This window comes from Lupinus angustifolius, chromosome LG03, assembly GCF_001865875.1.
Source record: "Lupinus angustifolius cultivar Tanjil chromosome LG03, LupAngTanjil_v1.0, whole genome shotgun sequence".
NCBI classification, from domain to species: domain Eukaryota; kingdom Viridiplantae; phylum Streptophyta; class Magnoliopsida; order Fabales; family Fabaceae; genus Lupinus; species Lupinus angustifolius.
The window spans coordinates 6,319,360-6,345,418 of NC_032011.1; the positions used below are offsets into that span (position 1 = coordinate 6,319,360).

The following is a 26,059-nucleotide window of genomic DNA, read 5'->3' on the forward strand; positions in this document are numbered from 1 at the left end:
GGGCGGTGTTCTTGTGTGTGAGAGATCTTGAATTATTGTGGATTTCTTGGTTTTTTGTTGGATGAATATGTGTGAAAGATAATGTCTAGAAAAGAGAGAAAGGATTGAAAATCGAATTGTTTTTGATTGAGAGGATTGTCGTGATGTAGTAGATTATATCTTTTGGATGGTTCTGGTTATCTTTTGGTTGAAGATTCTTGGGAATAAGTGATGAATGAAAGATTTTTTTTTAGATGAAATTTGATGGAGGAGTTCTTTAGATGAATGATTTTTTAGAGAATGGTGATTTGTTTCCATCAATTTGATTTCATGTCTCATATGCCTATTTAAAGTTGAATTTTAACACATGCTTGAAAATCAAATCAAATCCCCTATTAACTTCAAAGAGAAAGTTAAGGAGATTTTGATTTTTGTTTTTAATTAAAATTCAAAAATTTGATTTATGCTATTATGATGTTTAAAATTCAAATTTGAATCATTTTTATTTTGGAACACATAAAAATGTTATTTTTTTATATAAACCCAAAATGTTTATCTTATTGTTATTTTTTTGAAAAAATGTATTTTGGGCCGGACAAAATTGGGTATTCACAACTGAAAATATGTTAATTAATCGATTAAGTAAGGCTTTAATCTATTAACGTGAAAACAATTTTAATCAGTTTCAACAGATAACTGAAAAACAGAATTTAGTTATTCTAAACAGTTGGTTAATCGATTAAAAGGACACTTAATTGATTAACTGAGCATAAAACAGCTTTTCTATATAAAATGTGATTTTACACCATGCTTAATACATTCATTCATTCAATTTTAGAATTGCTAAGTTGCATATTTTTGTGCTCATTGTATGGCATATAGGCAGAGAGAATTGCATGTGAGAACAATGAGAGACAGTATCATGCTTAGGGATTAAAATGTCATCCATTACATGTGATTAAATATGTTCATCATTCTATCTTTTCTTCCATGATTCTTTCATTTCTTTTAGAGATTTCTTAGGGTAGAAATTACATGTTCTTCATGATTATGATATTATACATATTCATAATAATTTGTGAGATTTGTATAGGGTTTATAGCTTGTTCTTAATTGTAATATTTGAGCTATTTTGTGCTTCACATTACTCTGTTTTTGTTGTATTTTTGTAACAAGGAAAGTCATCTCTTGGTGTCGTACCACCAACGAGATACATAGAGTCTTCACCAAGACTTGGAGGTCTTGAGTTTAGAACATACTCTTGGTTGGGGTTGGATCGTAGGAAAGGTTTTCGTAGGCGATAAGTATGGTCAAACCAAGGTAGGGGTTCTGGGAATTCAAGAAGGTAGCGTTCAAGGTCTTGTAATTGGAAGTGTGTATGTAATATACATTGGCTTCAGTTTTAGTGAAGAAAATCTCCGAAGATCGGAATGGGAGGACTTTATGTTGTTTTGCAGTGGACCGCAAAATGAACCACTATAAAAACCTTGTTGCAGGCCGTTTCTTACACTTATCTCTTTACTGTTTTAAGTTGTTTTTAATTGCCTATTTTATCTGATAATTTGAATATAGTAACTCTGCCATATAAAGATCATTTCTGTTTAAATATATCTGTTGTATCATTTTTGTATAATTAGTGAGTGGATGTACAATCGAGCCATTCAACAACTGTCTGTAAAGTGTGATTTAATCGATTAAGGCAATCCTTTAATCAATTAACTAGGTGATTTTCCATAATAGGGCTTTGGTGCGAATAGCGGTATTTGGGAACCGTGACACCTATTCAATCCCCTAGGTGTATTCTACCACTGGTACCTAACAAGAGATATAATTTCCAACCACCATGATCCAAGGGATTGAAGATAATGTTGGAGATTTTATACATCACCTCAAATTTGGCCAACATCATTCAAGGCTTTAAAGTTGCATTATTTTTAAATAAAACATATGAATATTTCAGCCAACACCAAGTCAAATCTGCCAAGTTCCAACTGAATTCTATTAAGTGATTTAGTTAGGATTTTATTTTATTTTTCAACTAGCAAGTTACCCATGCATTTGCATGGGATATTTTCTTCCGCATGATTAAGAACACTCATATTATATGTACATTTATGGTTAAGAACACACATGTTACTCGTGTAGTCGCATGTTAAAACCACATATGGCGCCCGTGCATGCATATTGTTAAGAACACACATGTAACATGTGCATTCGCTTGATTTAAAATAAACATGTTACTCATACATTCACATTACTAAGAAAACACATGTTATATGTGCACTCGTAAAGTTAAAACACACATGTTACTCACACATTTACATTGTTAAGAACACATGTGTTACTCATGTATTTGTTTGTTCAAACATTTTGTGAAAATAAATGACAATTTCAAATAATAATTCAAATAGAAATTTCAAATAATATTTCGTTTACCCCTTATTATATTTCAAATAATAAGAAATGATTTTTTAGAACTCCACTCATTAATTTTAACCTTGTAATTTTAGATCTAAATAGAAGTTATGTATAATTGTATTTTTAATTTAATCATGATGTTGTTGTTCAATAGAGAATTAGGGTGTGTTTGCTTTGACCATTTTCTGTTTTCATTTTCAATGAAATCAGAAAATGAGGGTGAAAACATGTTTGCTGTGTTGTTTGAAAACATGTTTGCTATGTTGTTTTCATTTCATATTTTTGAAAACATGAGCTTCATTTCCGGAAATTTTGAAAATGAAAAAATAACATTTCCAATATTTTCAATAATAAGACAATGACATTTTATTGAAATTTTTTTTAAGACTTTTATTAATCCATTCGATCTATATCTTTTGATGTTTTAACATTTTCATGTTATTCCAAATCTTTTGATGTTTTGAAAACTCAATATACATTTATATTTTACTTTCCAATTATACCCTTATTTATTACTAATATTTTCTCCACATGTTTCTTCATTTCATTTTTAATCCAGTTTTTTATGTGTATTAAATGTGACTATTTTAGTCAAATTTTATTAAATTTTTACTTCATTTAATATTTTTTGAAACTATGTGCATAATAACCTTAAACATCAAAAGATGTGGAATAAGGGGAATATTATTTTCAATTTCTCTCTTCACTAATCAACAAAATGGTGAAATCAATTGATGAAGGCCTCCCTTGTCCTTACTATCACATATCTTCATAATAAAATTTATTTCTTTATCTCTCAACATAATAACTTTTCTTCGTCTCTCTTATGATATTGTTGAAATAGTTCGATGATAATATATGATTTAGGGATGAAAAGTGACGCTTCTTGATGTTACCGCAACCTTAATTAAATAGTATAGCACTTGTACGTAAGTAATTTATTTTAATTTTACCTTTTTTGGAGAGCATCTGCAACTGCATGATGCTCATTATGACTTTTCACACGCTTTTGTAATAGCAAATGACCAAGTCCAACAACTAAAAATGTTCAATGTATTATTGACATGAAATAAATTGGAAAGAAATGCAAGTATCAAATATGTAGACATCCTATAAAATCATTGGTTTGACTACTTTAGTGATTAGAATTTAGAATTGGATTCATTGCAAGAGTAATTATCCTGATTTATAAAGTTTAGAGTGCATAGTTATGAAAATGAAAATGATAATAACAAACATATTTTCAGGAAAGGAAAACATGGAGATGAAAATTGTTTCTTAAAAATGAAAATAGGAAATAGAAATAGAAAATATTTCTTGAAACCAAACACACCCTTAAGAATGCCTTCCATTTTTTTCTTACAACTAATGTGTTTTTTCTTCATTTGATCATGTGTTGGAATAAAAGTTAAGAGATCAGTTTTTTCTAGCTTTTCTGTTTCATCAATGATGAGTTAAATTGCATGAAGTGATTTACAAATGAAGAAAGTGTAGACCATTTTGACGAATAAGATTAACTGTTTTACTTTACAAATGAAATAATACTTAAACTTCTTGTGTTATTACACTCATCCCCTTAAAAAACTTTGTGAACTAAGTATGTCTCCCTAACCTCAGCACACGGGCGGAGTCGCCACCCTTCACCAACCCGAACACAATGAGTCACAATTCAAAACTCATCCCTACTAATGGTATTGTTGTTCAATCTAAAATTGACACCAATTTGATCCAAAAAATTGACTATCCATTTTGATCTTTTTAATGATAATGAGGTTTAACTAAAAATAATAAAAGCTCAAATAGTAGAAGAAAAAGCAAACTATTAAAATAAGTGTTAAACAACATATATTTTTAAAACCATGATCTTACCAAATTTTAGAGGAGAATACACAATAGGTTGTAGGTGTTTCTGAAAATAAGAACATATATGCACAAAAATAAACAAAAAAATCAATGATAAAATAATAACAAATCTAAAAAATAAGAATATAACTACAAAATGAACAATAAAATCAATAACAAATGAACTTTAAATATTAGATCTATAAAATAAGAATTGATTTTCAAAATAAATAAGAATCAATGAAAAAACGCAATAACGAAGATGCATAATGAAATAAAGAAAATGGAATGAAATTGAAAAAAAAAGAAGATTATTGGTATAGAAGAAAGAAGATGGAAGATGGAAATGTGTGATATGTGAGTTTAATAATATTAGTTAATAGATGAGAGAGAAGATTGGAAGATAAAGATGTGAACTTGAAAAATTATTCAAATACATTTTTTTGTGATGTATCATTGTTATTTGAATTTGAATTTAAACATTTATTATAGTAATGGAAAAGTATAGAAACTCATATCATGTGTATAAATCTTTACATTGTATGTATATAAATATTACATTCATAAAATAATAATATTAAATAGACAAAGCTGAAATTAAAAAGTTTGAGTAAGGTTAAAAAATTAAAATGGAGAGGAAATGAAAAGATTTTTAATAATGAAACCGAAACATTTTTTTAATGAAGAAACCATATAAAATTAAGGGCTTTTAATGAGGGATTTAACGTTGGCCGAACAAATTTCATAGAAGAAGAAAAGTAGGGATATGTGTCGAAAGAAATGTGAAAGAGTTTGGGTGGGGAAAAAATGATTGAGGTTGTGACATGTGTCCAAAATGAATAATGTTAGGAGCTTTTTTTCTTATATAGGTAATAGAAGTTAATTAGTTGTAGGACTTAGTCTAAGTTTTAATTAGGTTTTCAATTTATATTTCAAATATTATTTTTGTTTTATTTTTCAAGGGAATCTAGCTGCTTGCCTATTTATGTAACCACATTGCATTAATGAATTTTTAAGTTTATTTTGGATAAAAATCTATTGTGTTTTAGGTGAGAAATTCTCCTAATCATAATTGGGTTGTGGCCAACATTCTGAACTTATCAAGAACCCTAATTCTTGTGACATTCTAAGACTCATCACCCTCTCGGTGTGGCATCTCCATTATTATCAAAGATCATTCCTTGTGGTGAATATCCTAGGCTTATCAAGTGACCCAGCTTGTGGCGCCTTCCACCCTTCATTCTTTTTCCACTTCCCTAAACACAATTCAAATATGGTTGTCCTAGCCATTTCTTTTCAATTGACATACACAAACTCGCCTAAAATTGACCTAAAAATTGACATTCACAATAAAACTGAATTCTGAGTTAAAAATATCAAAACTTTCAAGCTTAAACGATCCTAAAACAAAGGCAGTCCTAAGAGGTTGTCATCAAATATCTAATTATTCGTTGATGAGAATATCATAACATCTCTGATGTTCCCACATGACATTTCAAATGTATGTTACATTAATCTTGGAGATAAACATCTTTAATGGAGTATGTTTATAATCAATCAATCTTTGAAGGACTAAAATGATATTTACCTCTTATGAATAGTCTGTTCTTCCCAAGTGTTGGTTACTATTGAAGACTTCCATATCATTCAACATGTTTTTAGCCTCTGCCATGCATGGATGATAAGTTTTTTTATATTATTAATATAACATATAGTTATTTAATTTTTTTTAAAAAGTAAATATTGATTTAATAGAAAGTAGGTTGTTTTCATATGAAATTTTATTTCTTTCCCAATCTAAAAAATATGATAATATTGATTGCAGAGCTTTAGGTAAAAGGTTCCAAAAAACCATTTGTTTATTAAATTGAGAAATCATAGGAAATAAATATGAAAGAAATTATGCACATTAAAAATAGAATAAGGGAATAGCTAAGTTTTAATCATGTAAATATTTTTTTTAATTAATTACAATGTACATGTGGCTTTGCTCGTTGTCTAAGGACATGAATAAGAATGAGAGCAGTTTGGACGACAACTATTGAATATACAACACAAACTCAATCCTAATTCTACACCAAGCATACTTGGCTTTCAAGCTAAGGCAACCAACATCAAACACTAAAAACAATCAAGCCAAGTCCAACACAAACACAAACAACCAAACCAATACCATGACCAACAAATCCATCTCGATTCAGATCAAGGAATAATCATTCACCTCAAGTCATTCATCAATACACCAGCACAAGCATGACCAACACAAGACTTGTCCAAAAGCCAAGCCCAAGCAGTTCAAGCAGCCTCAATCCAAACAGTTTCATATCAGTTTATTAGAGTACAATTTAATTAAGTCTTGTAGTTTGTTATTTTACTTTTTAACATGTGTTTCTTAATTTAGTTAGTTAGTTAAGTTTCTAGTTAAGATTCTTTACTTTCTTGCCCTTGTATATAAGAAAGGTCTTTGAGTTTCTTTAAGGTAAGGAAAGTGAAACACATTGTATTCAATTCTATTCAATAATCAATAAAGTGATCATGAGGTATTTTTCTATTTTTATCAGTGTCTTCTCTTTGAAGGTTCTAGTTTACCATTGTTGCGCATTCCCATAATCGATCACTCATCTTCCTTTTCCACCCTTCCTCCAATTCCACATTTTGTTTACTAACAAATGACAGAAAGTATTGAGCAAGAAAGGGACCAACAAGCTACATAAAACAATAGCTATGACATTCAAAGTCCATAATATCTATACCCTGGAGAAAGTCCAAGAGCAATCCTTGTTTCTCCTCCATTGGATGGCATGAATTACCAATCTTGGAGCAGATCAATGAGAAGAGCATTACTCTCTAAAAACAAGTTCAAATTCCTAGATGGTTCAATACCAACACCATGCAGATCATACTCTAATTTTGATATATGGGAACGTTGTAATACTATGGTGATATCTTGGATCACTAGGAGTTTGACACCTCAAATATCTCAAAGCATAATGTATATTGATGGTGCAAGGAAACTGTGGCAAGACCTAAGAGAAATATTCTCTAATGGTGATTACTTTAGGTTTTCAAATTTACTCTAAGAACTCCACTCAATCAAGTAAGAGGACATAAGCATTTCTAGCTACTATATAATCTAAAGACTCTACGGGATGAGCTTGAATCCATAAGGCCACTCCCAACATGTGTTTGTGAAGTTAGATGCATATGTGAATTGGCTAGCAAGAATAGAGAATATCGTGAAACAAAATACGTGATTTTCTTCATGAATGGAGTGAATATGAAGAGTTCAATGCTACAAGGTCCTAAATTCTAATGATGGGACCTTTTCCTACCATGAAAAAAGCTTTTTCATTGCTTATACAGCAAAAAGGACAACTGGTTGGTGAAAATCCACAGAATTCCAAGATTTTTTTCAACTCAACAAACAATAGAGAACAAACTAATCAAGATGATCAAAGACTGAATTGGAAATCAAGGATTAGAAACACAAGAGGAGGAACCACACAAGGCAGGGGCAAAGGTAACATAAGAAGTTTCAATCTTAGCAGAACCAATGCTATCAAAATCTGCACATATTGTGGCAAGGACAAGCATACAATAGAGACATGCTACTTTAAGCATAGTTTCCCATCGAATTACCAACAAGGGAATCCAAGACAGATCAATGTAGCCATCAGTGATGCAACTACTATTGGCAATACGAAACCTATAGAACAACAAATGACAGAGGGTAATGCAACATGATTCAACTCTGGTGCAAGGGAGTACGCACAATTATTATCACTACTGCACAATATTGGACCAGCTAAGGATGATCACAACATAAATCAATTAAGCATGCATCCAACACCAGTAGTTGAGTCTCAGAGCATTTCTAACAGTCATGATACCACATGTAACCCTGCCTTTTGGATACTTGACACAAGGGCCATAGATTATGTGTGCCCTGACTTAAGTAAGTTTAACATTTAGCACGATATTAAGCCTATCATCATAAATATGCCAAATGGTTCCACCATATTGGCAAGACTATCTAGTTCTGTTAGCATTTCAAATTCTTTTATATTGCACAATGTGCTATACAAACTTGATTTCAAGTTCAACTTAATTTCTATTCATAAATTGGCTAGTTCTATGCATTGTGTTCTAACCTTTGATGGCTTAAAATGTTCTATCCAGGATATGACTATCTGGAAGATGATTGGACATGTTGAATTTAGAAATGGCTTATATGTTCTTAGAAGAAATTTTAACCATGCTGCAAATATAGAACACAATGTAAATGCATTACACGTTAATTCTAACTTTGACATATGGCATTACAGAATGGGTCATCCATCTCCTAATATTTTGAATTCTATATGCAAACAATATTATTTTATTCATTTTAATCTTGCAATACCTTGTGATTCTTGTCATCTTGGAAAACAACCAATGTTAGCCTTTCAAACTAGCATGCATAAGAGCCTTAATCTCTTTGACTTAGTCCATATGGGGACCTTTGGCCATCCCATACATCTATAGACACAAGTACTTCCTCACCATAGTAGAAGATCACTCTAGACATACTTGGCTATCCTTAATGAGAGCCAAAGTTGAGGCTAGAAAGTTAGTTCAAGAGTTTGTAACAATGGTCCAAACTCAGTTTGATAAAAGAGTGAAAGTGATCAAGACAGATAATGGATCTGAATTCAACATGCCACAATGCTTTAAAGATTTTGGCATGTTACATCAAACATCTTGTGTAGAAACTCCACAACAAAATTTTGTTGTGGAGAGAAAGCATAGGCATCTCCTCAATGTAACTAGGACTTTACTTTTCCAATCATATTTACCTAGGACATTCTGGTCCTATGTTGTCCAGCATGCTACTTATCACATAAATAGGTTACCTAACCCTGTGTTGCAAGAAAAGACACCTTATGAATGCCTTCACCAAAAGAAACATGACCTACTCGAGACTAGGGTGTTTGGCTGCCAGTGTTAGGCATCTACACTTGTTAACTATAGAACCAAGCTAGACCCTCATGCCAGAAAATACATATTCCTTGGTCATAAGATTGGCACTAAAGGGTACATATTGTTTGATTTAAACAACAGAGAAATATCCCTTTCTATAAATGTAGTTTTCTATGAGAAATTGTTCCCTTACAAACCCAGTGAATGCAACGACTCTTTCATCAATGAAAATGTTGAAAGTCACTTAAGCTTCCTTGACTTAATACCTCAGCCAACCAATGCCATCGGTAATACTGACTTACCTGATAACCTTGAAAATGGACCATAGGAAACACACATTCACAATACATCCTTAAACAACTCAACCAATAACCAAATCATACCTTCTCTCCTTACTCAAGGCCAAAGGAAGTCAGAACGCATTAGACATCCCCCTAACTACTTACAAGACTTCTATTGCAATACGATGAACACAAAGGGTATTAAGATCCAATACCCCATTTCAGTTGTTCTCTCGTACCAATATTTATCTATTAATCACCTTAGCCATTTAATCTCTATCACCACTACTATAGAACCTAAATACTACAACCAAACCATTAAATCAAGGCATTGGATTGAAGCAATGGAAAATGAACTCAATTCACTTGAGTTAAACAAAACTTGGATTGTTGTTGACTTACCTCCCAACAAACAACCCATTGGCTGCAAATGGGTTTATAAGATCAAACACAAGTCAAATGGCTCTATAGATATATATAAGGCTAGGTTAGTGCCAAAAGGCTTCAACCAAATAGAAAGGATAGACGTCTTTGACACATTTGATCCTATTGTGAAACTCACAACAAAAAGATTATTATTTGCTATAGCTTCCTCTCAAAATTGGTTCATTCACCAACTTGATGTGAACAATGCTTTCCTCCATGGGGATCTCAATGAAGAGGTATACATGACCATACCCCAGGGAGTGATATGCACCAAACCCAACAAGGACTGCAAATTACATAAACTCACTAAGTCTCTAACATGCTTAGGCTACACCCAATCCCACCATGATCACTCCTTGTTCGCCGAGAAACAAGGACCAAACTTCACAGTCTTACTCATCTATGTTGATAACTTGGTTTTAGCTGGCAATGACAACATTGAGATTCAACATGTCAAGCATCATTTAGATAACTAGTTTAAAATTAAGGACATTGGCATCCTAAAATACTTCTTGGGCATAGAGGTGGCTAGAACTAAGAAAGGCACAACCATATCACAAAGAAAATATGCCTTAGACATCTTATATGACACAGGCTTCCTAGAATCAAAGTCTGCTCCTACTCCCGTTGTTAAAACCACCAAGCTGCACAATGTTGACAACTTGCATTATGACAATCCTGCATCCTACAGAAGATTAGTAGGCAGGTCATTATACCTTGCTAATACTAGACCAGATATAAGTTTTGTTGTTCAACAATTGAGCCAATTTATGGCTCAACCAATTGTTATTCATTTTAAAGCCTTAATCAAGGTTCTTAGATATGTCAAAGCTAATCCAAGACATGGGTTGCTCTATCCTATCTCATCCAGTTTATATCTCAAAGCTTTTAGTGACTTAGAATAGGTAGCTTGCATAGATTCAAGGAAATCAATCAGTAGATATTGTGTCTTCCTAGGAGATTCATTGGTGTCATAAAAATCAATGAAACAGAACACAATAGCAAGATCCTCCTCTGAAGCAGAATACAAAGCACTTGCATCATCTTCATGTGAAATTCAATGGCTGAAATACCTCCTTTACAACTTCAAGGTTCCCTCATCCAACCAACTTTATTATATTGTGACAATGACACTGCTAGATACATTGCAAACAACTCAGTCTTTCATGAAAGGAAAAAGCATATAGATATAGACTGTCATGTTGTAAGAGAAAGACTTCAAGCCAAACTCTTCCATCTTCTTCCAATCTCCATCACTGAAAAAAATGCTAACATACTAACCAAGCCTTTTGACCTCTTTCCTTTTCAGGACCTACCTGCCAAGCTTGGAGTATTTAACATATACTCTACAGCTTACAGGGGGTATTGAATATACAACACAAACTCAAGCCTAATTCTACACCAAGCATACTTGGCTTTCAAGCTAAGGCTGCCAGCATCAAACACAAACAACAACCAGGCTAAGTCCAACAGAAACACAAACAACCAAACCAAGACCATGACCAACAAACCCATCCAAGTTCAGATCAAGGAATAATCACAACCTCAAGTCATTCATCATTACACCAGCACAAGCATGACCAAGACAAGTCATTTCCAAATGCCAAGCCCAAGCAGCCTCAGTCCAAACAGTTTCATTTTAGTTTCTTAGAGTGCAAGTTAACTAAGTCTTATAGTTTGTTATTTTCTTTTTTAACATGTGTTTCTTAATTCAATTAGTTAGTTAAGTTTCTAGTTAGGACTCTGTACTTTCTTGCACTTGTATATAAGAAATGTGTTTGAGTTTCTACAAGGTAAGGAAAGTTAAACACATTGTATTCAATTCTATTCAATAATCAATAAAATGATCATGAGGTATTTTTCTATTCTTGGCAATAACAACATTTCAAGTGAGGTCGTTGATTTGTTGATAATAAGTTCGCTCTATATGTGCCTTGGGTCGGTCTAATGGAGATTTTCTATACCATTATATCTCTATCTTTTTATTTCAAGCAAATAAAATCATGCCAACTAATAGCAGTTATTGTTTTTTGATAAATGATAAAAAACATTATTGACATAATTTTATTGATTTAGTATAGAAAGATAGAAAAGTAGTGATATAAAAGATCTCTATTCGGATAAGTGACATTGAATTTAATACACCACCCTGAGGAAGAAAGTGAGGAAATGAAGTGAAAAGAGATAGATGTAGAATGAAATCGGGAGAACAAAAAGAGAATCAAATTGAGCTGGACTAAAGAGAAAAAATATAGGCTATTTTTTGTTATTATTGAATGCAAGTGCAAAACTTAAAAGTTAAAAGATAATCCTATAACCTAATTTAAATTGGGTATTCGTCTAAACTTAACCCGATTTTAATAGAGAAAACTCATTTAAATTGTATTTGGGTTTGGATTTTCCATGATTTCAAATTTTGGGCTCATGTTTGATATAGATGATATCCAAACTTAAATTCAACCAAAATTTGTTTCGTATAAAAATATTGGATTCTAGAATTATCATATATAAAAATAATATGTTTATAACATGAAAAGATAAACAAGCACATTTAAATGATAAGAAGCAAACTTTGGGTGGATTTGATATGAGTACAAATTACCCAAAATCTGATAAGTTTAGGAATAATAGTCTTATTTTTAAGACAGCTATATTCGGACATGAATAGTTTGAGTTCAAAGTTAGAAAAACACAAATCCAACTCTGAATCCTAATGCCATCCCTAGTCATACATTTTCACATATTATTCATGTGAAGAAAATTACTAACATTTAATCGAAGATTCCGCACGACACAAGGTAGTGCCCAACCCGAGTGTTTTTTATCTTCTTTCTATTAATACTTGCTGAGGTACCAAATGTATCACCTCAATAAGGTCAAATTTGTACGAGGCAGTAAAAATGAAATTGATCCTGTATCCAAAATGAGATAAAATCAGTAATACTAATTAAAATTTGAAAATTATAGTGACACATATTAAATATGTACTAACAAGACGTTGGTCTAGTGGTGGAAGCCAATACTGAATTTACAAAGTTGATGGTTCAATTCCTGAGACTAATGTTTGTTGGAAACCCAAAACAATTAGTTTCTTATCCAAAAAAGTGAAGCGGTGCCCTTCATAGTATAAAGTAAAAACATATTTAAATCTGTAAATAATATTATTTTTTCTTATGTTTAAATGAAAATTAATTTTGCATAATTTTAATATCAAACTCAAACATTACCCCAAAAAAATATTGATGGAAAAAATACACGCTGAGAGAGTTAACCCTATATATCTGTAGATGTTTCTTATTTTGATGAGATTGTCTCTAATACGAGAATACATGTGCAAAACAAAAAAACATACCCAAAAATAGACATGGGCATTGGATATTAACTCTTAACCTACCCTGTTGTGGCATATAGGGCCATCCTCTCATCTGATGCAACCCTGAACACTACAGGTGAGGGACCAACAACCTCTTAGCTATTTCTGATATTTTATTTGCAATCAGAGACAAAGGAGGAAGAGAATGAGACAATTGCAAGGGAAGAAAATTGGACTAAATTAGGTAGCCATTAAAATTACCTATGATTGGGGATTTTCATTGGCAAATATTTATTTTTTCATTTTTTCTTTCGAGGGGAGTGGGGTCAGGGGAGAGAGCACTTATAATAGTCATAACTCGACACTCAGTTATATTTCATAATTTTACAAATTAAGCTTACTCTTATAACTAATGGAGAGAAATTTACCCTAAAAGTAGAACTACTAATTTCGGACTAAACTGGATCAGGTTAAAAAAATATAAATACAATTTATGTATATCAAATTATAATTCAATCACACTTTAATTGAGATATAAGTTATAGCGAATTGACTCATATAATATTAAAAAAATAATTATTTAAAGTTTAACATATTTAATGTATACTAATATATGATTTATATAATATGTTACTAGTCTCATATTTACATAACTCACATATATGGTTTTATATTATAATAATATGAAAATATAATCTAATACCCACTTAAACTTGACAATAACACATATAATCTCAATTTATCTCATTCATCAACAAAATATAAAATCAAATATTTAAACTAAATAATTTTTAACAATGTTTTCTTTATAGTCCATAAGGATGTCAAAAGGAGTGACATATATTTTTAACATTAAATGTTATCTTAATTAGAGAGAAAATTGTTAAATGATCTTAGATTAATGTAGGAAACATATATCTATGACTAGTTTCAAATATGACCATATAATTTCAACTTATTGATATTTATAAATGATAAGACATGCTTATGCATTGGCAATTTAATAATGTTTTTGGAGAAAGTTAATAAGTATTCTAAATATATTATTTAGGGAAATGATAAATAGAAAAATATGCATTAGGGGTGATAAATTTGGTGCATAAAAAACTCAAAAGTTGTGGTTTTTATTGAAAACTTAATATTTACTGTTTTTTTAATAATGCTACTGACAACTTCATCATTAATTTCTTCCATGAGAGACTTTTCCAAAATCAAGAATAAAGAGAGAATCAAGCAAACTAAACAAAGCTAAAGAACTGAAACCACTGCATAGCTTTCACTTGAAGAAAGCTGAAAACCTTCTCAACTGCTTTACTTTATCACTTATCACTATCTCTCTCACTCTCTTTAACAATGCCATTCTTTCTTTCTTCTCACTACCACTGAAAACAATTTCATCAATGGAGTTTGATCTTCAAAACCCTTTAGAAAATTTCCATGACCTTCCTTATGACTCAGTTCCTCCCCTCTTCTTCATTGAATCTGACCAAAACCCATCACCAAATTACTTTCACAAACTCATAGCCAGTGACTCTGATATATCTATTAGAAGAAGTGTCATTTCTATAATTTCACAGGTAAGAAAGAACTAAGCACAAAATATAATCAATCTTTATCATATTAATGGTTTATTTTTATATTACCAAATGTATCTCATCACTTTATCTCATCACCTTATCTTCCATGACTGACCCTCCCAATAACATTCTGATGATCTTGTAGAATCTTACACTACTAAACCAACGATTTCTCGAAATATATTTATCGTTTGGTTAAAACGTTTAATGTTTCTAAATGTGACTTGGTTTTTGTTTTGTTTAGAAGACATGCACCTTTGATCCAGTTCTGACTTACCTAGCTATCAACTATCTGGATCGGTACATAGCCAATCAAGGAATATTGGTAAAGAAACCAAACCCCATATTATTTATTTACACATTCAATGTTCTTCTTATTCATGGCATTAATTTTCCTTGCCTTTTGATAATCACATGCACTTAAAATCATAAATGGATTTAGAGAACAGAAAAGTAACCAAATATATAAAATGTATGTACATATGTAATGTAACAAGTATGGTACACTTTTTATTAAAAAATAACAATAAATATAACTAACTTTACAAGATATATATAATGTGGCTCCTGCTACTTAAGATTGAATGTTATAAACTAGATTATGCTTGCTCAAGATCTAACTCAAATTGGGTATATGTAACAGCAATCAAAACCATGGGCCAACAAGCTTCTTGCAATCTCTTGTTTTTCACTAGCTGCTAAGATGTTGAAAACAGAGTTCTCTGCCACTGATGTTGAGGTACAAAGTGTTTTTCTTCAAATTAATGTGCTTGGAAACCAATTAAGAGTTTACTTATAAGAGAGATAGGATTATTGGAATTCAATTATTCATTGAAGTTTGTATTATCAGGCTCTTCTGAATCAGGGTGATGGTGGTGTCATTTTTGAGACACAAACAATACAAAGAATGGAGGCTATTGTTTTAGGAGCTCTACAATGGAGAATGCGTTCTATCACTCCATTCTCCTTCTTTCCTTTCTTCATCAATTTGTTCACGATCAATGACCCTGCATTGATCCAGGTTCTGAAAGATCGAGCTTCTGAAATTATATTGAAGTCGCAGAGAGGTATATTTAATTAATATTAGTTAAACTATCGATGTAATTAATAATTATGTATAATTATATTGAATTAGTTGAATCCTTCATTTAGTTAATACTTCAAACTAGAGTCGTTTTCTAGTCCAAACAACTATCGTCCTAGTCGGACCACCCGTCCGGATCCGGTCCTTACAACACTGAGTTCATCATTATAAACCAATTAGTTAATTTGATTGCTAATTTACAATTATAGTTAAACAATCTTTATGTATTTTTTTGGGGCAGAGATAAAGGTTTTGGAATTCAAGCCATCTATAATTGCTGCATCAGCACTTCTGTCTGCTTCACATGAGCTGTTTCCTTTTCAATATCCGAGCTTCTTAAGAGCAATATCCGATTGTTCATATGTAAATAAGGTACATAAATACCCATCTATTTCTTTTCTTTTTAATGTTTCACTTTTAATACTAGAAAAGTAAAATATATGTTGAAATTCTATGTACAATGCATTTTCATATAATAAAAAATGTACCATGTAATTGTTCATGCAGTTAAAAAGTTGAGGAATTTTAGCTTCCATAATGTAGGTAGAACCAAAGAAGTAAGACAATATTCTTTTTCAATCTGTTCCTTTTTTTGTGTGAATTTAGTACCAAATTTATGGTACTACATATTGAGTTTATTTTAAGCAAATCTATACCAATAATATAAAAATAATAAATTACATATCTAAATAAAATGCACACCTAAGATTCTAAATCATTGTTGATTGCAATTCTGGGTACTCCCAAAATCTTGACATTAAAATTATTTTGAGGAATAGCATTTGATGCGGTCACAATTGTGGTTGCAGTGCAATTTAAGCTACTCTAACAAATCATGATGTTTCAGCGACTCCAAAAACCTTCACATTTCCACCACTACAAAAACCTTTACATTCAGTATTCGTAATGGTCACTGGTCACATATCCGGGCGTAACCATACCACGTATTTGGTATCCATTCTTGGGACCCAACCACCAAAGAAATTATTTGGGGCAAAATGTATGCCCAAAATAGTTTTTTTTTTTCATTTTTAATTCCTATCTCTTTTAAATATTATTATATGTGTATGATAATGAATAGAAGGTACAATAAATTTATTGCAGGAAAGTATGCAGCAGTGCTATAATGTCATACCAGACATAGCAATGGAGGAGTACGAATCTGTTTTCAATGTAAAATCAAGTTCAGAAACACCGATTAATGTCTTGGACCAAAATTTTCTGAGTTTTGAAAGTGAGAAAACCAATAATGCTGCTCTGATGCAAGGGAAGGAGCTTAATAAAAGAAGGAGAATCACTGATTATGGTAACAATAATCACACGGTCCATATTTCTCATTCTCATCAATGCTAAAGTACCAAAACAGATGAAGATAAATTTGTATAAGAGTAAGTACTCATTTGAGTTATGGTCTCTCTAACAATTGAAAAACTGAAAATGGTCTTAAAATTTTTAAACGTGGATCAATTTAGTCTTTTTTAATATATTTTACAACAGCTGGTATAGACTATTTGATATTAAGAAAACACTAATTTGATCCACATTTAAATTTTTAGGAACATTTTAGGTTTTTCAAATTTTGAGGGTCAAAGTAGTAATATTGAAAAGTATGATACGCCAAAATGAGTCTTTAATCTTATGGTCCATGCCATATTGATTAATGTTGTTGATGTTATCTTCATCTGGTTAAGTAAATAAAAAAAAAGATAACAAAAATGGAGGACATAATAACGTGAGAACAAAGTGATGAATTGAGTATGAATGAGAAGGATGAAAGTTGATAATTAGTCAGTGAACAAAATCACTGTAACGTGATCCTGGTAGGGCCTGCATTAAATTCTGCTTGTTGTGAAATGGAGAAAGGAAGATAAGATGAGATTTGTTATTTATTTTATATTTTGGTTTTTTTAGACAACAAACAAAAGAGACAAAGGGTAACTTTGAATTGTAGGGTTGAATATTTGTGTCTGTTTTGTAGTTATGTGTGGTTCTGTCTCTTAGCTTCTGTCGAAGGAATAATAGTGAAGAAACGAATTTTCTTGGAAAATAAAATGTAGTTGTACTCTTTTATATGTATATGTTTGATGCCCATATTATTTTTTAGTTCCTTGTTTCTTAAGCGAGTTTAGGTCAGTGCAGAGCAAGCCCTGTGAAATCTCGGTGTAAATAGCCTCGCATGTGTCATTTTTTATTTTTGACTAGAGATGGTAATTAGAACTTTGTCCCAGTACATTATAATTCTCAAGAGTAATCGAAAGTTAAAGGGTCAGATTCATGCGAGTGATACACTGATACTAATACTGGTTTGATATCATTGGTAATATCAAAATATCAGAGCATATTTGTTGTTTCATGCTTTGTATCACTCCATGTATTATTGACTTATTATTGGTTAGAAAATTATTTAATAATTAAATTTTAACTTAAATATTATTTTTTTGACCAGTCACATGCCAATAGGATATGGAGTGACGCAAAGTGTGAGATAGCAGACGTGTATCCCAAAATATACACATAACAAATATTTTGAGGCAAATACCACTATCTATTAATTGGGCATTAAAGTAGGGTGGTATTCTCCCATCTGTATCCGGGTCTCTTTAATATGTTAACCTTTTTTAATTAAATTTTCAGTAGTAAGTCCAAGTTATCTCCACTTTTTTCTTAGATCTTTACTGACTAAACATCATGTATCATAAACGGTGTCTCATTTCATGTCCTAAACTAATCAAAGTGTTACATTGTATTACTTTTTGCTTTTAAAAATTTTATTTTATTCACATGTCAATATATAATTTGTTTGAAAGAGTGAATGAGACACTGTTAAAAATATGTGATCCATATCCAATCTTTGTTATGCTCAACAAGTTAGATATACCCATATTTATGATTTGGAGTGGGTAAATCTTCTGTTTGAAAAATTCTTAATAATTAAGTTTTTAATTTAAATATAGTTTTTAATCAATCATAATATTATTATATGAAGTAACACAAATTATAAGACATCTCATAAACTGCATCCCAATAATAGATTAAAATATTAATTTTGAAAACAAAGATTCACCCTCCTCTTCTTTAAAAATGTTCTTATGACACTTGTAAAATATTTCTCTAAAATATAAAATGGAAGTCTACATACAAGTGGATGACGTGTTAAATACGTCTCCAAAAGTTTTTCTCATACATGTCCAAATGAGGGAGGAGGATGAGTTAATTAAGCATAAAACTTTAGAGTCATTTGTAGAATCACGTGCACCTACAAAATTATCAGGAAGGGTCTTTACTTTGGAACCCAACTCCTTTACGTTTTTTCCCCAATGAGAATACTAACAAGACATTATGCTCTCACGTTTGGTGATATATATACAATAAAAACCAACAAAAAACTATGTAGTTGTATTTGAACTCTATCTTTAAGTTTTTACAAATGATTTATTTACAATTATTAAATTATCATAATTAATTCCATAGTTTTCGGCCCTACCTCATGATAGGGACGACCTTGAATTTAAGTTAAATGGAGAATCTTATGTAGTGTCTATTTTTTTATTCACATGTTTAAAGCTTTGAACCCTAGACTTTGACGAGTAAAAGAATAAGTTTCATTTGTTAAAAATTTGGGGGCATACACACAATAATATATTTAAATATGCTATAAGTATTATTTTAATTAATTAAATTAAAGTGATATAATAAACTTATAATATAGACACCGCATATTTTATTTTTATTTATATGATTATCAAAACTATAAATAAAAATGTAAATAATCATAAATCCGCATACAAAAGTTTGAATTCAAATTAAGATCTTTTTTCTATAGAGCGAGACAAACATTTAGTGATCTTTCTCAAGTTCCTCTAATGTGTGTTGGTCATTTCATACAGTCTCTTAGGATGGTTAACCATGTCTTGTTTACCAACAAAATATTGGTACAGTGGTATAAGGTCTGCTAATTCTCTAGGATAGTCAAAAGATCAAATGTTCGATTATTGTAGGCAATACTTGTTGAGAAAGACAATCATGAACCCCGAAAGGAATTCCTTACCCAAAAGGGTAAAGGAATATCTTTGGTATACAAAAAGAATCTCATTTTATTTATGGTCGAGTGATGGTTTAATCTAATTTATGAGAAGTCATATCAATTGGATAATTGTTATGAAAATTAATGTGTAAATGTCAAATATTTTATTTTTATTTTTACAGTATGCAAAATTAGAAATAAAAAATTATGAATAATCATAACTATTTATACGTGTCAATTTAAATGGAGATCATTATAAATGAAAGACTATATATTCAAACAAAATCACTATTTAATAAATCAACATACATTTCTTATAAATAATAGTTGGATTTAATATGTATACATTAATTGTGTAAGAGTTTTTATACCGTTAGGAAATCATTTAGTATTGATTTGTTAAACATAATTGACTCTAAAACAAAAGTAATACAAATTAATGGTGGATGATGTATTAACCATATAAAAACTTTATACTGTCAGTGCATAGATTTTAAACTCATAAAACATAAGAAGATTAAAGAACCTATAAATGTTCTATCCTATAGGATTTCTGTAACAAAAACATTCAAGTTCATTCATGGTATTCTATATGAATATATCTAGATACTACTTTCCTCTATTTCTTCATGATGATTAAAATAAATGATGTTAATGATACCGTGGTAAAATTGATGTTTAAGCCATTCTTCCATTAATTTTGGAACATCCCTGCCATTGATCACTAGTCACCATCTTAAATCCGTTAGCGTTTGATTTGAATCAACAACTAGAATTAGGTGAATCATCGATGATGTGATATGTATAAATTGTTAGATGGTCCCAATTACTCAAATTTCTTTATTAAAGATATTTGGTTGGACCCTTTTTTCGGATCTCTGTTCTTGTACCTGGTAGATGAATGCAACTTCACATAGGCAATTGGGACCCCCATGGCATGGCCTTTTGTTTTTAGTCTTTTTTTAATTATTTTTGTCCTATTCTGAAGTTTTTTTTCTCTCTTTTTGTCATATTTTTTCAGTTCTCGTGCATTTGCTGTTTATTATTGTGGCTAAAAAAGGACAGGAAATATAGCAACGCTGAATTGAGTGTTGTTTTCAGTCTCAGAAGATCACTTATTTGTTATATTATATAGTAATTCCAGTGACAAATAATTATGATTAAAGTTGCTGCTGGAGACTCTATAATGGTAAACAGTAGACTATATTTTCTTACCTGTAACGTAGTATTTAAATATTGAAAAGTTTGACATTGCTATGTTTTTTGAACTTTTTTATACCCTGTCAGAATCCTAACATGTATGTTTGAATTTTGGTTTGACTAGGATAAAAACATTAAATATGTAATTTATGGTAGTAACTTATTTGACATCATTGATTCCAAACCACCAATAATAATTTTTGGAGAAAGTGGCGTAAAAATCGCTCTACTTGTTGCTGTATAAGAGAATAGTCAAGATTTTGGGGTCAGAGGACAAATTATCTCAGCAAGATTAAGAGATCATGGTGTGAATGTTGAAGTTGCTACTAAGTGAAGAGTTTTTATTAAGGAGTAAGATCCACAGACACTCAAGTTAAGTTACACTTAATTTCAGTCAATGTTTTTTCTTAAATTCTACGGAACAAATGAATAAAAGTTAAATGTCATCTAAGATTTTTTTTAATCTCTCATCCTTTATTTTACTCACCAAGTTGGTCTATAAAATTTAAGAAAATCAATAGTTAAAATTGTGGGTAATTAGTATAATTTAATTGGGTCGTAAACTAATCCCTCCTCTTTAGTTAACTATCATAATGGTTAATCTGAACATTTGATATGCATAAAAGTATAATAGACATGTTTTTAAACCACGTCTCTACACTTGTTAAACATTGATTTAATTTCTTAACCCAAAATCACTCACCCCAACTAGAAGCAAAGGGTTGGGTGAATTTACAGAAAATGATATTTGCTATTTAACAAACTTTAGTAAAAATCCCTCAAGTAATAATGATTTCTATTTTATCTTGGATTCACCGAAACATTAATTCAAGTGAAAGGTAGTACAAGACATACTTTAGTTGTTTATTGCTTGTTAGGGTTATGCAAATGCAGCTGAAATATGATCAAGAAAACACCTGAAGAATTTGTATCAAGGTGCAATTATATCTTGCACTTGTTCACTCATTATCCATTTAAAAGGACAAAGCCCGAAAACGGTTAAAGGGAAAAAAAAAAGAAAACCTTATAATTAGTACATAAAACTCTTATATCATTAATACATACACTTTTTTTCTTTGTGCTGAATTTCGTAAAACTATTATACATAATCTCTCAAGCCCTGTTTTAACCAATTATACGATTGTAATAAATATCTCACCGATTAAGGAGATGAATGATCCTTTCTAAATGATTATTATTGGTCTTGGTCATATAAGATATGAGGGAAAATATAATAGGAACTGAGTCTTCCAAAAAGGGAATGAAAATGTGTATAAGAGTATAAGATGTATATCAAGAAGGGATACCAATTAACTTGATTCGGCTACTAATTACACAGGCTATTTATGGAGCTAGAGGGTGCATGTTTTTTGTGACCTAGTGAGCCAAACTCACCTATTGGGTCGTATGCCAGGTGGGCCAGCTCGGCACAATGGTAGGAAGAAATCGGGATTACTTACATTTGCACAAAGTTTTATACATATTCCATAAGTGTTGATGATTTAAAAGAAAATGACTATATTCAGGTATATGCAAAAATTTCATAACCAAGTAGGGGTGTATAAGATCTGTCTTCTCCCTCCAACCACTCCCGGTTTAGAACTCATTATGACGATTTCGGGTCTTAGAATACAATTCTTATATACTTTTGGGATGAGTTCAGTAAAATGATTCAACTATAGATTTGATAAGGACATTGATACTCTAAGTATGCAAAGGTTCTATGAATGTGATGAATGACAAGAAGATTGATGTTATAAAACACAATTGTTAGTGGCTTTGCTAGGGTAGTTGAATAAATTTCAATAGATTTAGACCATAATACCATCAGATTATGACATATATGTTTGAGTCATATCATTGTGAAAGTATTTTATGCTTGAGAAACATACACAGGTTAATGGGGACTCATCTGCAAGAGGTTCTCCATCTTTTGATATTTCTTATGACTTTTATCGAAAGTCTAGATATATGTTTTGAAGCATAAGTCCGATTTTTTTATCATATTCAAAGTTTGAAAGGCAAAGGTAAAGAACTAGTATGATAGAAAAATTAAGAACTCAGTCAAAAAATGATATGAAGTTCAAAGACTCATACTTTAAAAAATTCTGAGAGGAACATGACACTCATATTAATTTTTTAGAGAATAAGACTCTTTCGTATAATGGTATTGTAGAGATGATAAATATGACTCTTATAGAAAAAGCCAAATGCCTGAGATTGAATGTTAGACTTTTGATATGAACCTTCTTGAAGGGGGTTGTGTTTGTTGCCGATTGTTATTGATTGAAGGCATATTTGTATTTGTAATTCGTTGATGATTGAATTTGTATGAACTTGATTAGGTGATGAGTGTATTTTGGTTTGGAATGAAATGTGTATGAATGAGTTGTGTTTAAGTAAATGGATTTGTATTTTGATTAAGATAAGAGAAGATGGTAATGATTGAAAAGATGAAGGCGCCACAAACACAAGTGTTTGATAACCCAAGGTTGTTCGCCACAAGCAAGGATGCTTGATGAGAACTAAGGTAAGGCGTCATACCAATGGTGATAAGCCTATGAATGCCACGAATAAGGTTCCTTGATAAGTTCTAAATTAGGAGCAAAGCTCAACTAAAGAGGAATTAATCCAAATAAAATCTAAAGTGTTTATTCAAGTCTCCAATTCAAGTACAAGTAGGGAAGGAATTCGGCCATGCCATATTCCCCACGTGAAAAGGATTAAACTACAATGAATACTTGCCTAATTCAATTACACATGTGCTCTTTAGTGTTTAATGCAATAATTTGAAATGTTGTGTGAATCTTCTTGCCTTTACACCTCGAAGTTCATGGTGTGTAGGTTGATTTCTTCCTTTGGTATTGTCAAGGAAAGAATTCATTGTCATCAAGTACTTCCATGCGTTTTGTTCTCATTTAGGAATGGTGTTAAGGCTAAAAATTGCTTTCCTTGTTTGGAATACTCGTCCCAAATCTTTGGTTTAGGAAACAAATTTCATGGTTTAATGATCCATTGATTGTTGCCATGTATAGATCTACACGTGTTCTCCCAAATATGAAGGTTTTTGAAAGTACACGCCCCTCTCCAAATAAGGAATGAATCAATTGACATTCATTATCTTAAAGCCTTTTAATTTCCCAAATAAGGAATGAATCAATCAGCTTTCTCATTATGGTAAGGATTCACAAGCCTCAATCATCTTTGATTCTTTACACGTTAGTCAAATAAAAGATAAATCAATGTGCATTCATCTTTAAAAGTCTCTTGCTCCCAAGAAGGAAATGATTTGGATTTGAATTTTAGTTTCCATCTTGATTTTACATGCCTACTCCCAAGAAGGTAAGGCCTTGAATTTGTTCTTGTTGGAGCAGAAGACCCATGAAGAAAATATAATAGAGAAAATGACACCGAGAATTTAATGTGGTTCAGCAATTTGCCTACGTCCACAGCTGAAGAGCAACAAAGATTATTTCACTATAATAAAAGAGAATTACAAGTGTTTCACTTACTTCCCAAAACCCAAGTACAACCAATTTTACTCTCACTCAAGTATTTCTCACACAATTAGAACAAGAGAACAAGAGAACAAGAAGAGAGAATATGCACTAAGGTAAGTATTGGTGTGTCTTATAATGGCATGGAGCACTCCTATTTATAGCCAAAGCTCTTGAAGCTTATGTGGCCAGAGGAAAAGAGTATTAATGTTGGTTTCACCATAAGCACTTATTTTTACTGGGCTAGAAATTCTTCCTTTCTTCAAGATGATCTTTAGCCACTTCTTTTTTGCTTGACTCAAGAAAGTCTTTTCATCATCTTTTTCTTTTAGCCAATATTCAATATTCTTCATTTCAGACCACTCATCCAAGCTGAATAAGGTAGACATTCATATGTTTCCACCCGCCCCTTCCCAAGAAGGAAGTTGTACCTGATTACATGAATAATAGAGTCAAAAAATAAAGTAAAGTAAATTACACCAAAAAAGAAAGTCTTAAATTGTTCTTAAAAACAAGGAAAGAAAATAACTTACATTCTATATGTTGGATAAAAGGCCTACACTTTATTAAATGCAACTTAAAAATCTTGTGCCTTCCTAAGACAAATGTGGCCTCCATCAGGTGGTTCTTCAAGTTGGATGTGCACTCGATGGCCTTGTGCTCTTCATTAATATTGGGCCTTTTCTGGGTCACATCAACTTTCCAAAAGTTTTTGGGCAGAGACACTCAATATGCCATGTTATGTCGTTAATAGATCACCACAAGCTTCATTTGATGGTAATGTTGCAGAGGAACTAGGGACATGTAACCTGATCAATTATAATATTTGAACATGTTTGGATGTATAGATTTTGTACGTATATCTAGTGATAAACGATTTAAACTTAATCCTAAGTCAAAGAGGTGTGTTTTCATAGGATATATCAAAGGTGTAAAGGAGTTCAACTTCTAGGATCCAAATTCGAGAAAAAAGTGGTGTTTAGCATAAATATACTTTTTGATGAAGATTTCATACTGAAAGAAACACTTTTGACATAGGTATCGAGGCTAAATAGAGAGACTTTGGGATCAAATATGATTCCAACGAGCAATGAAATAGTTCAAGTGAAAAAAGGCAATAAATCATGCACTAGTTCAAGTCATGAAAATGATAATTCTCTAGCGGAAAATTCAGGTTGCAGGAGTATCTACTTGTCAGAGAGAATCATAGATGTTCTTTCAAATCTCGAAAGAGATATGACTTTGAGGATATGACTTTAGTTGCTCTCCATATCAATTCAGGAGGTCCATATTGTAACACCACGAATTTTACGATTTGGAATTATAAGATTTTATTAATATTTTTATTAATTATATATTCGAAAATGAATTTCTGGGAATTTTCGGTAAAGAATTAGACGAAACTCTAGTTGAGTTTTAGTCTTGAAATATTATTTCCTATTTTGTGGTAAATTTTGGT

The 26,059-nt window shown here is 31.3% G+C and overlaps 2 protein-coding genes across 3 annotated transcripts in view; one reads left to right on the forward strand and one right to left on the reverse strand.

The window, feature by feature from the left end:
- Nucleotides 1-9,748, reverse strand: part of LOC109342300 — an 18,633-nt gene extending 8,885 nt beyond the window's left edge. Inside the window, exons 1-3 of the mRNA XM_019580311.1 lie at nucleotides 9,740-9,748; nucleotides 9,501-9,508; nucleotides 7,726-7,945 (exon numbers count right to left, since the gene is read on the reverse strand). Of these exons, the coding sequence (XP_019435856.1) occupies nucleotides 7,726-7,945; nucleotides 9,501-9,508; nucleotides 9,740-9,748 (237 nt within the window). The remainder of the gene's footprint in view (nucleotides 1-7,725; nucleotides 7,946-9,500; nucleotides 9,509-9,739) is intronic.
- LOC109343277 (putative cyclin-D6-1) lies at nucleotides 14,397-17,926 on the forward strand. 2 transcript variants are annotated; one of them, XM_019581498.1, is made up of 8 exons: nucleotides 14,397-14,493; nucleotides 14,529-14,795; nucleotides 15,040-15,120; nucleotides 15,436-15,534; nucleotides 15,646-15,862; nucleotides 16,121-16,251; nucleotides 16,984-17,258; nucleotides 17,507-17,926. In XM_019581498.1, the coding sequence occupies exons 2-7, from the start codon at nucleotides 14,619-14,621 to the stop codon at nucleotides 17,230-17,232; spliced, it is 954 nt and encodes a 317-aa protein (XP_019437043.1). In that variant the 5' UTR covers nucleotides 14,397-14,493; nucleotides 14,529-14,618; the 3' UTR covers nucleotides 17,233-17,258; nucleotides 17,507-17,926. The 2 variants fall into 2 exon arrangements, with proteins under 2 accessions (XP_019437043.1, XP_019437044.1); XM_019581499.1 differs by having other exon boundaries at nucleotides 15,439-15,534.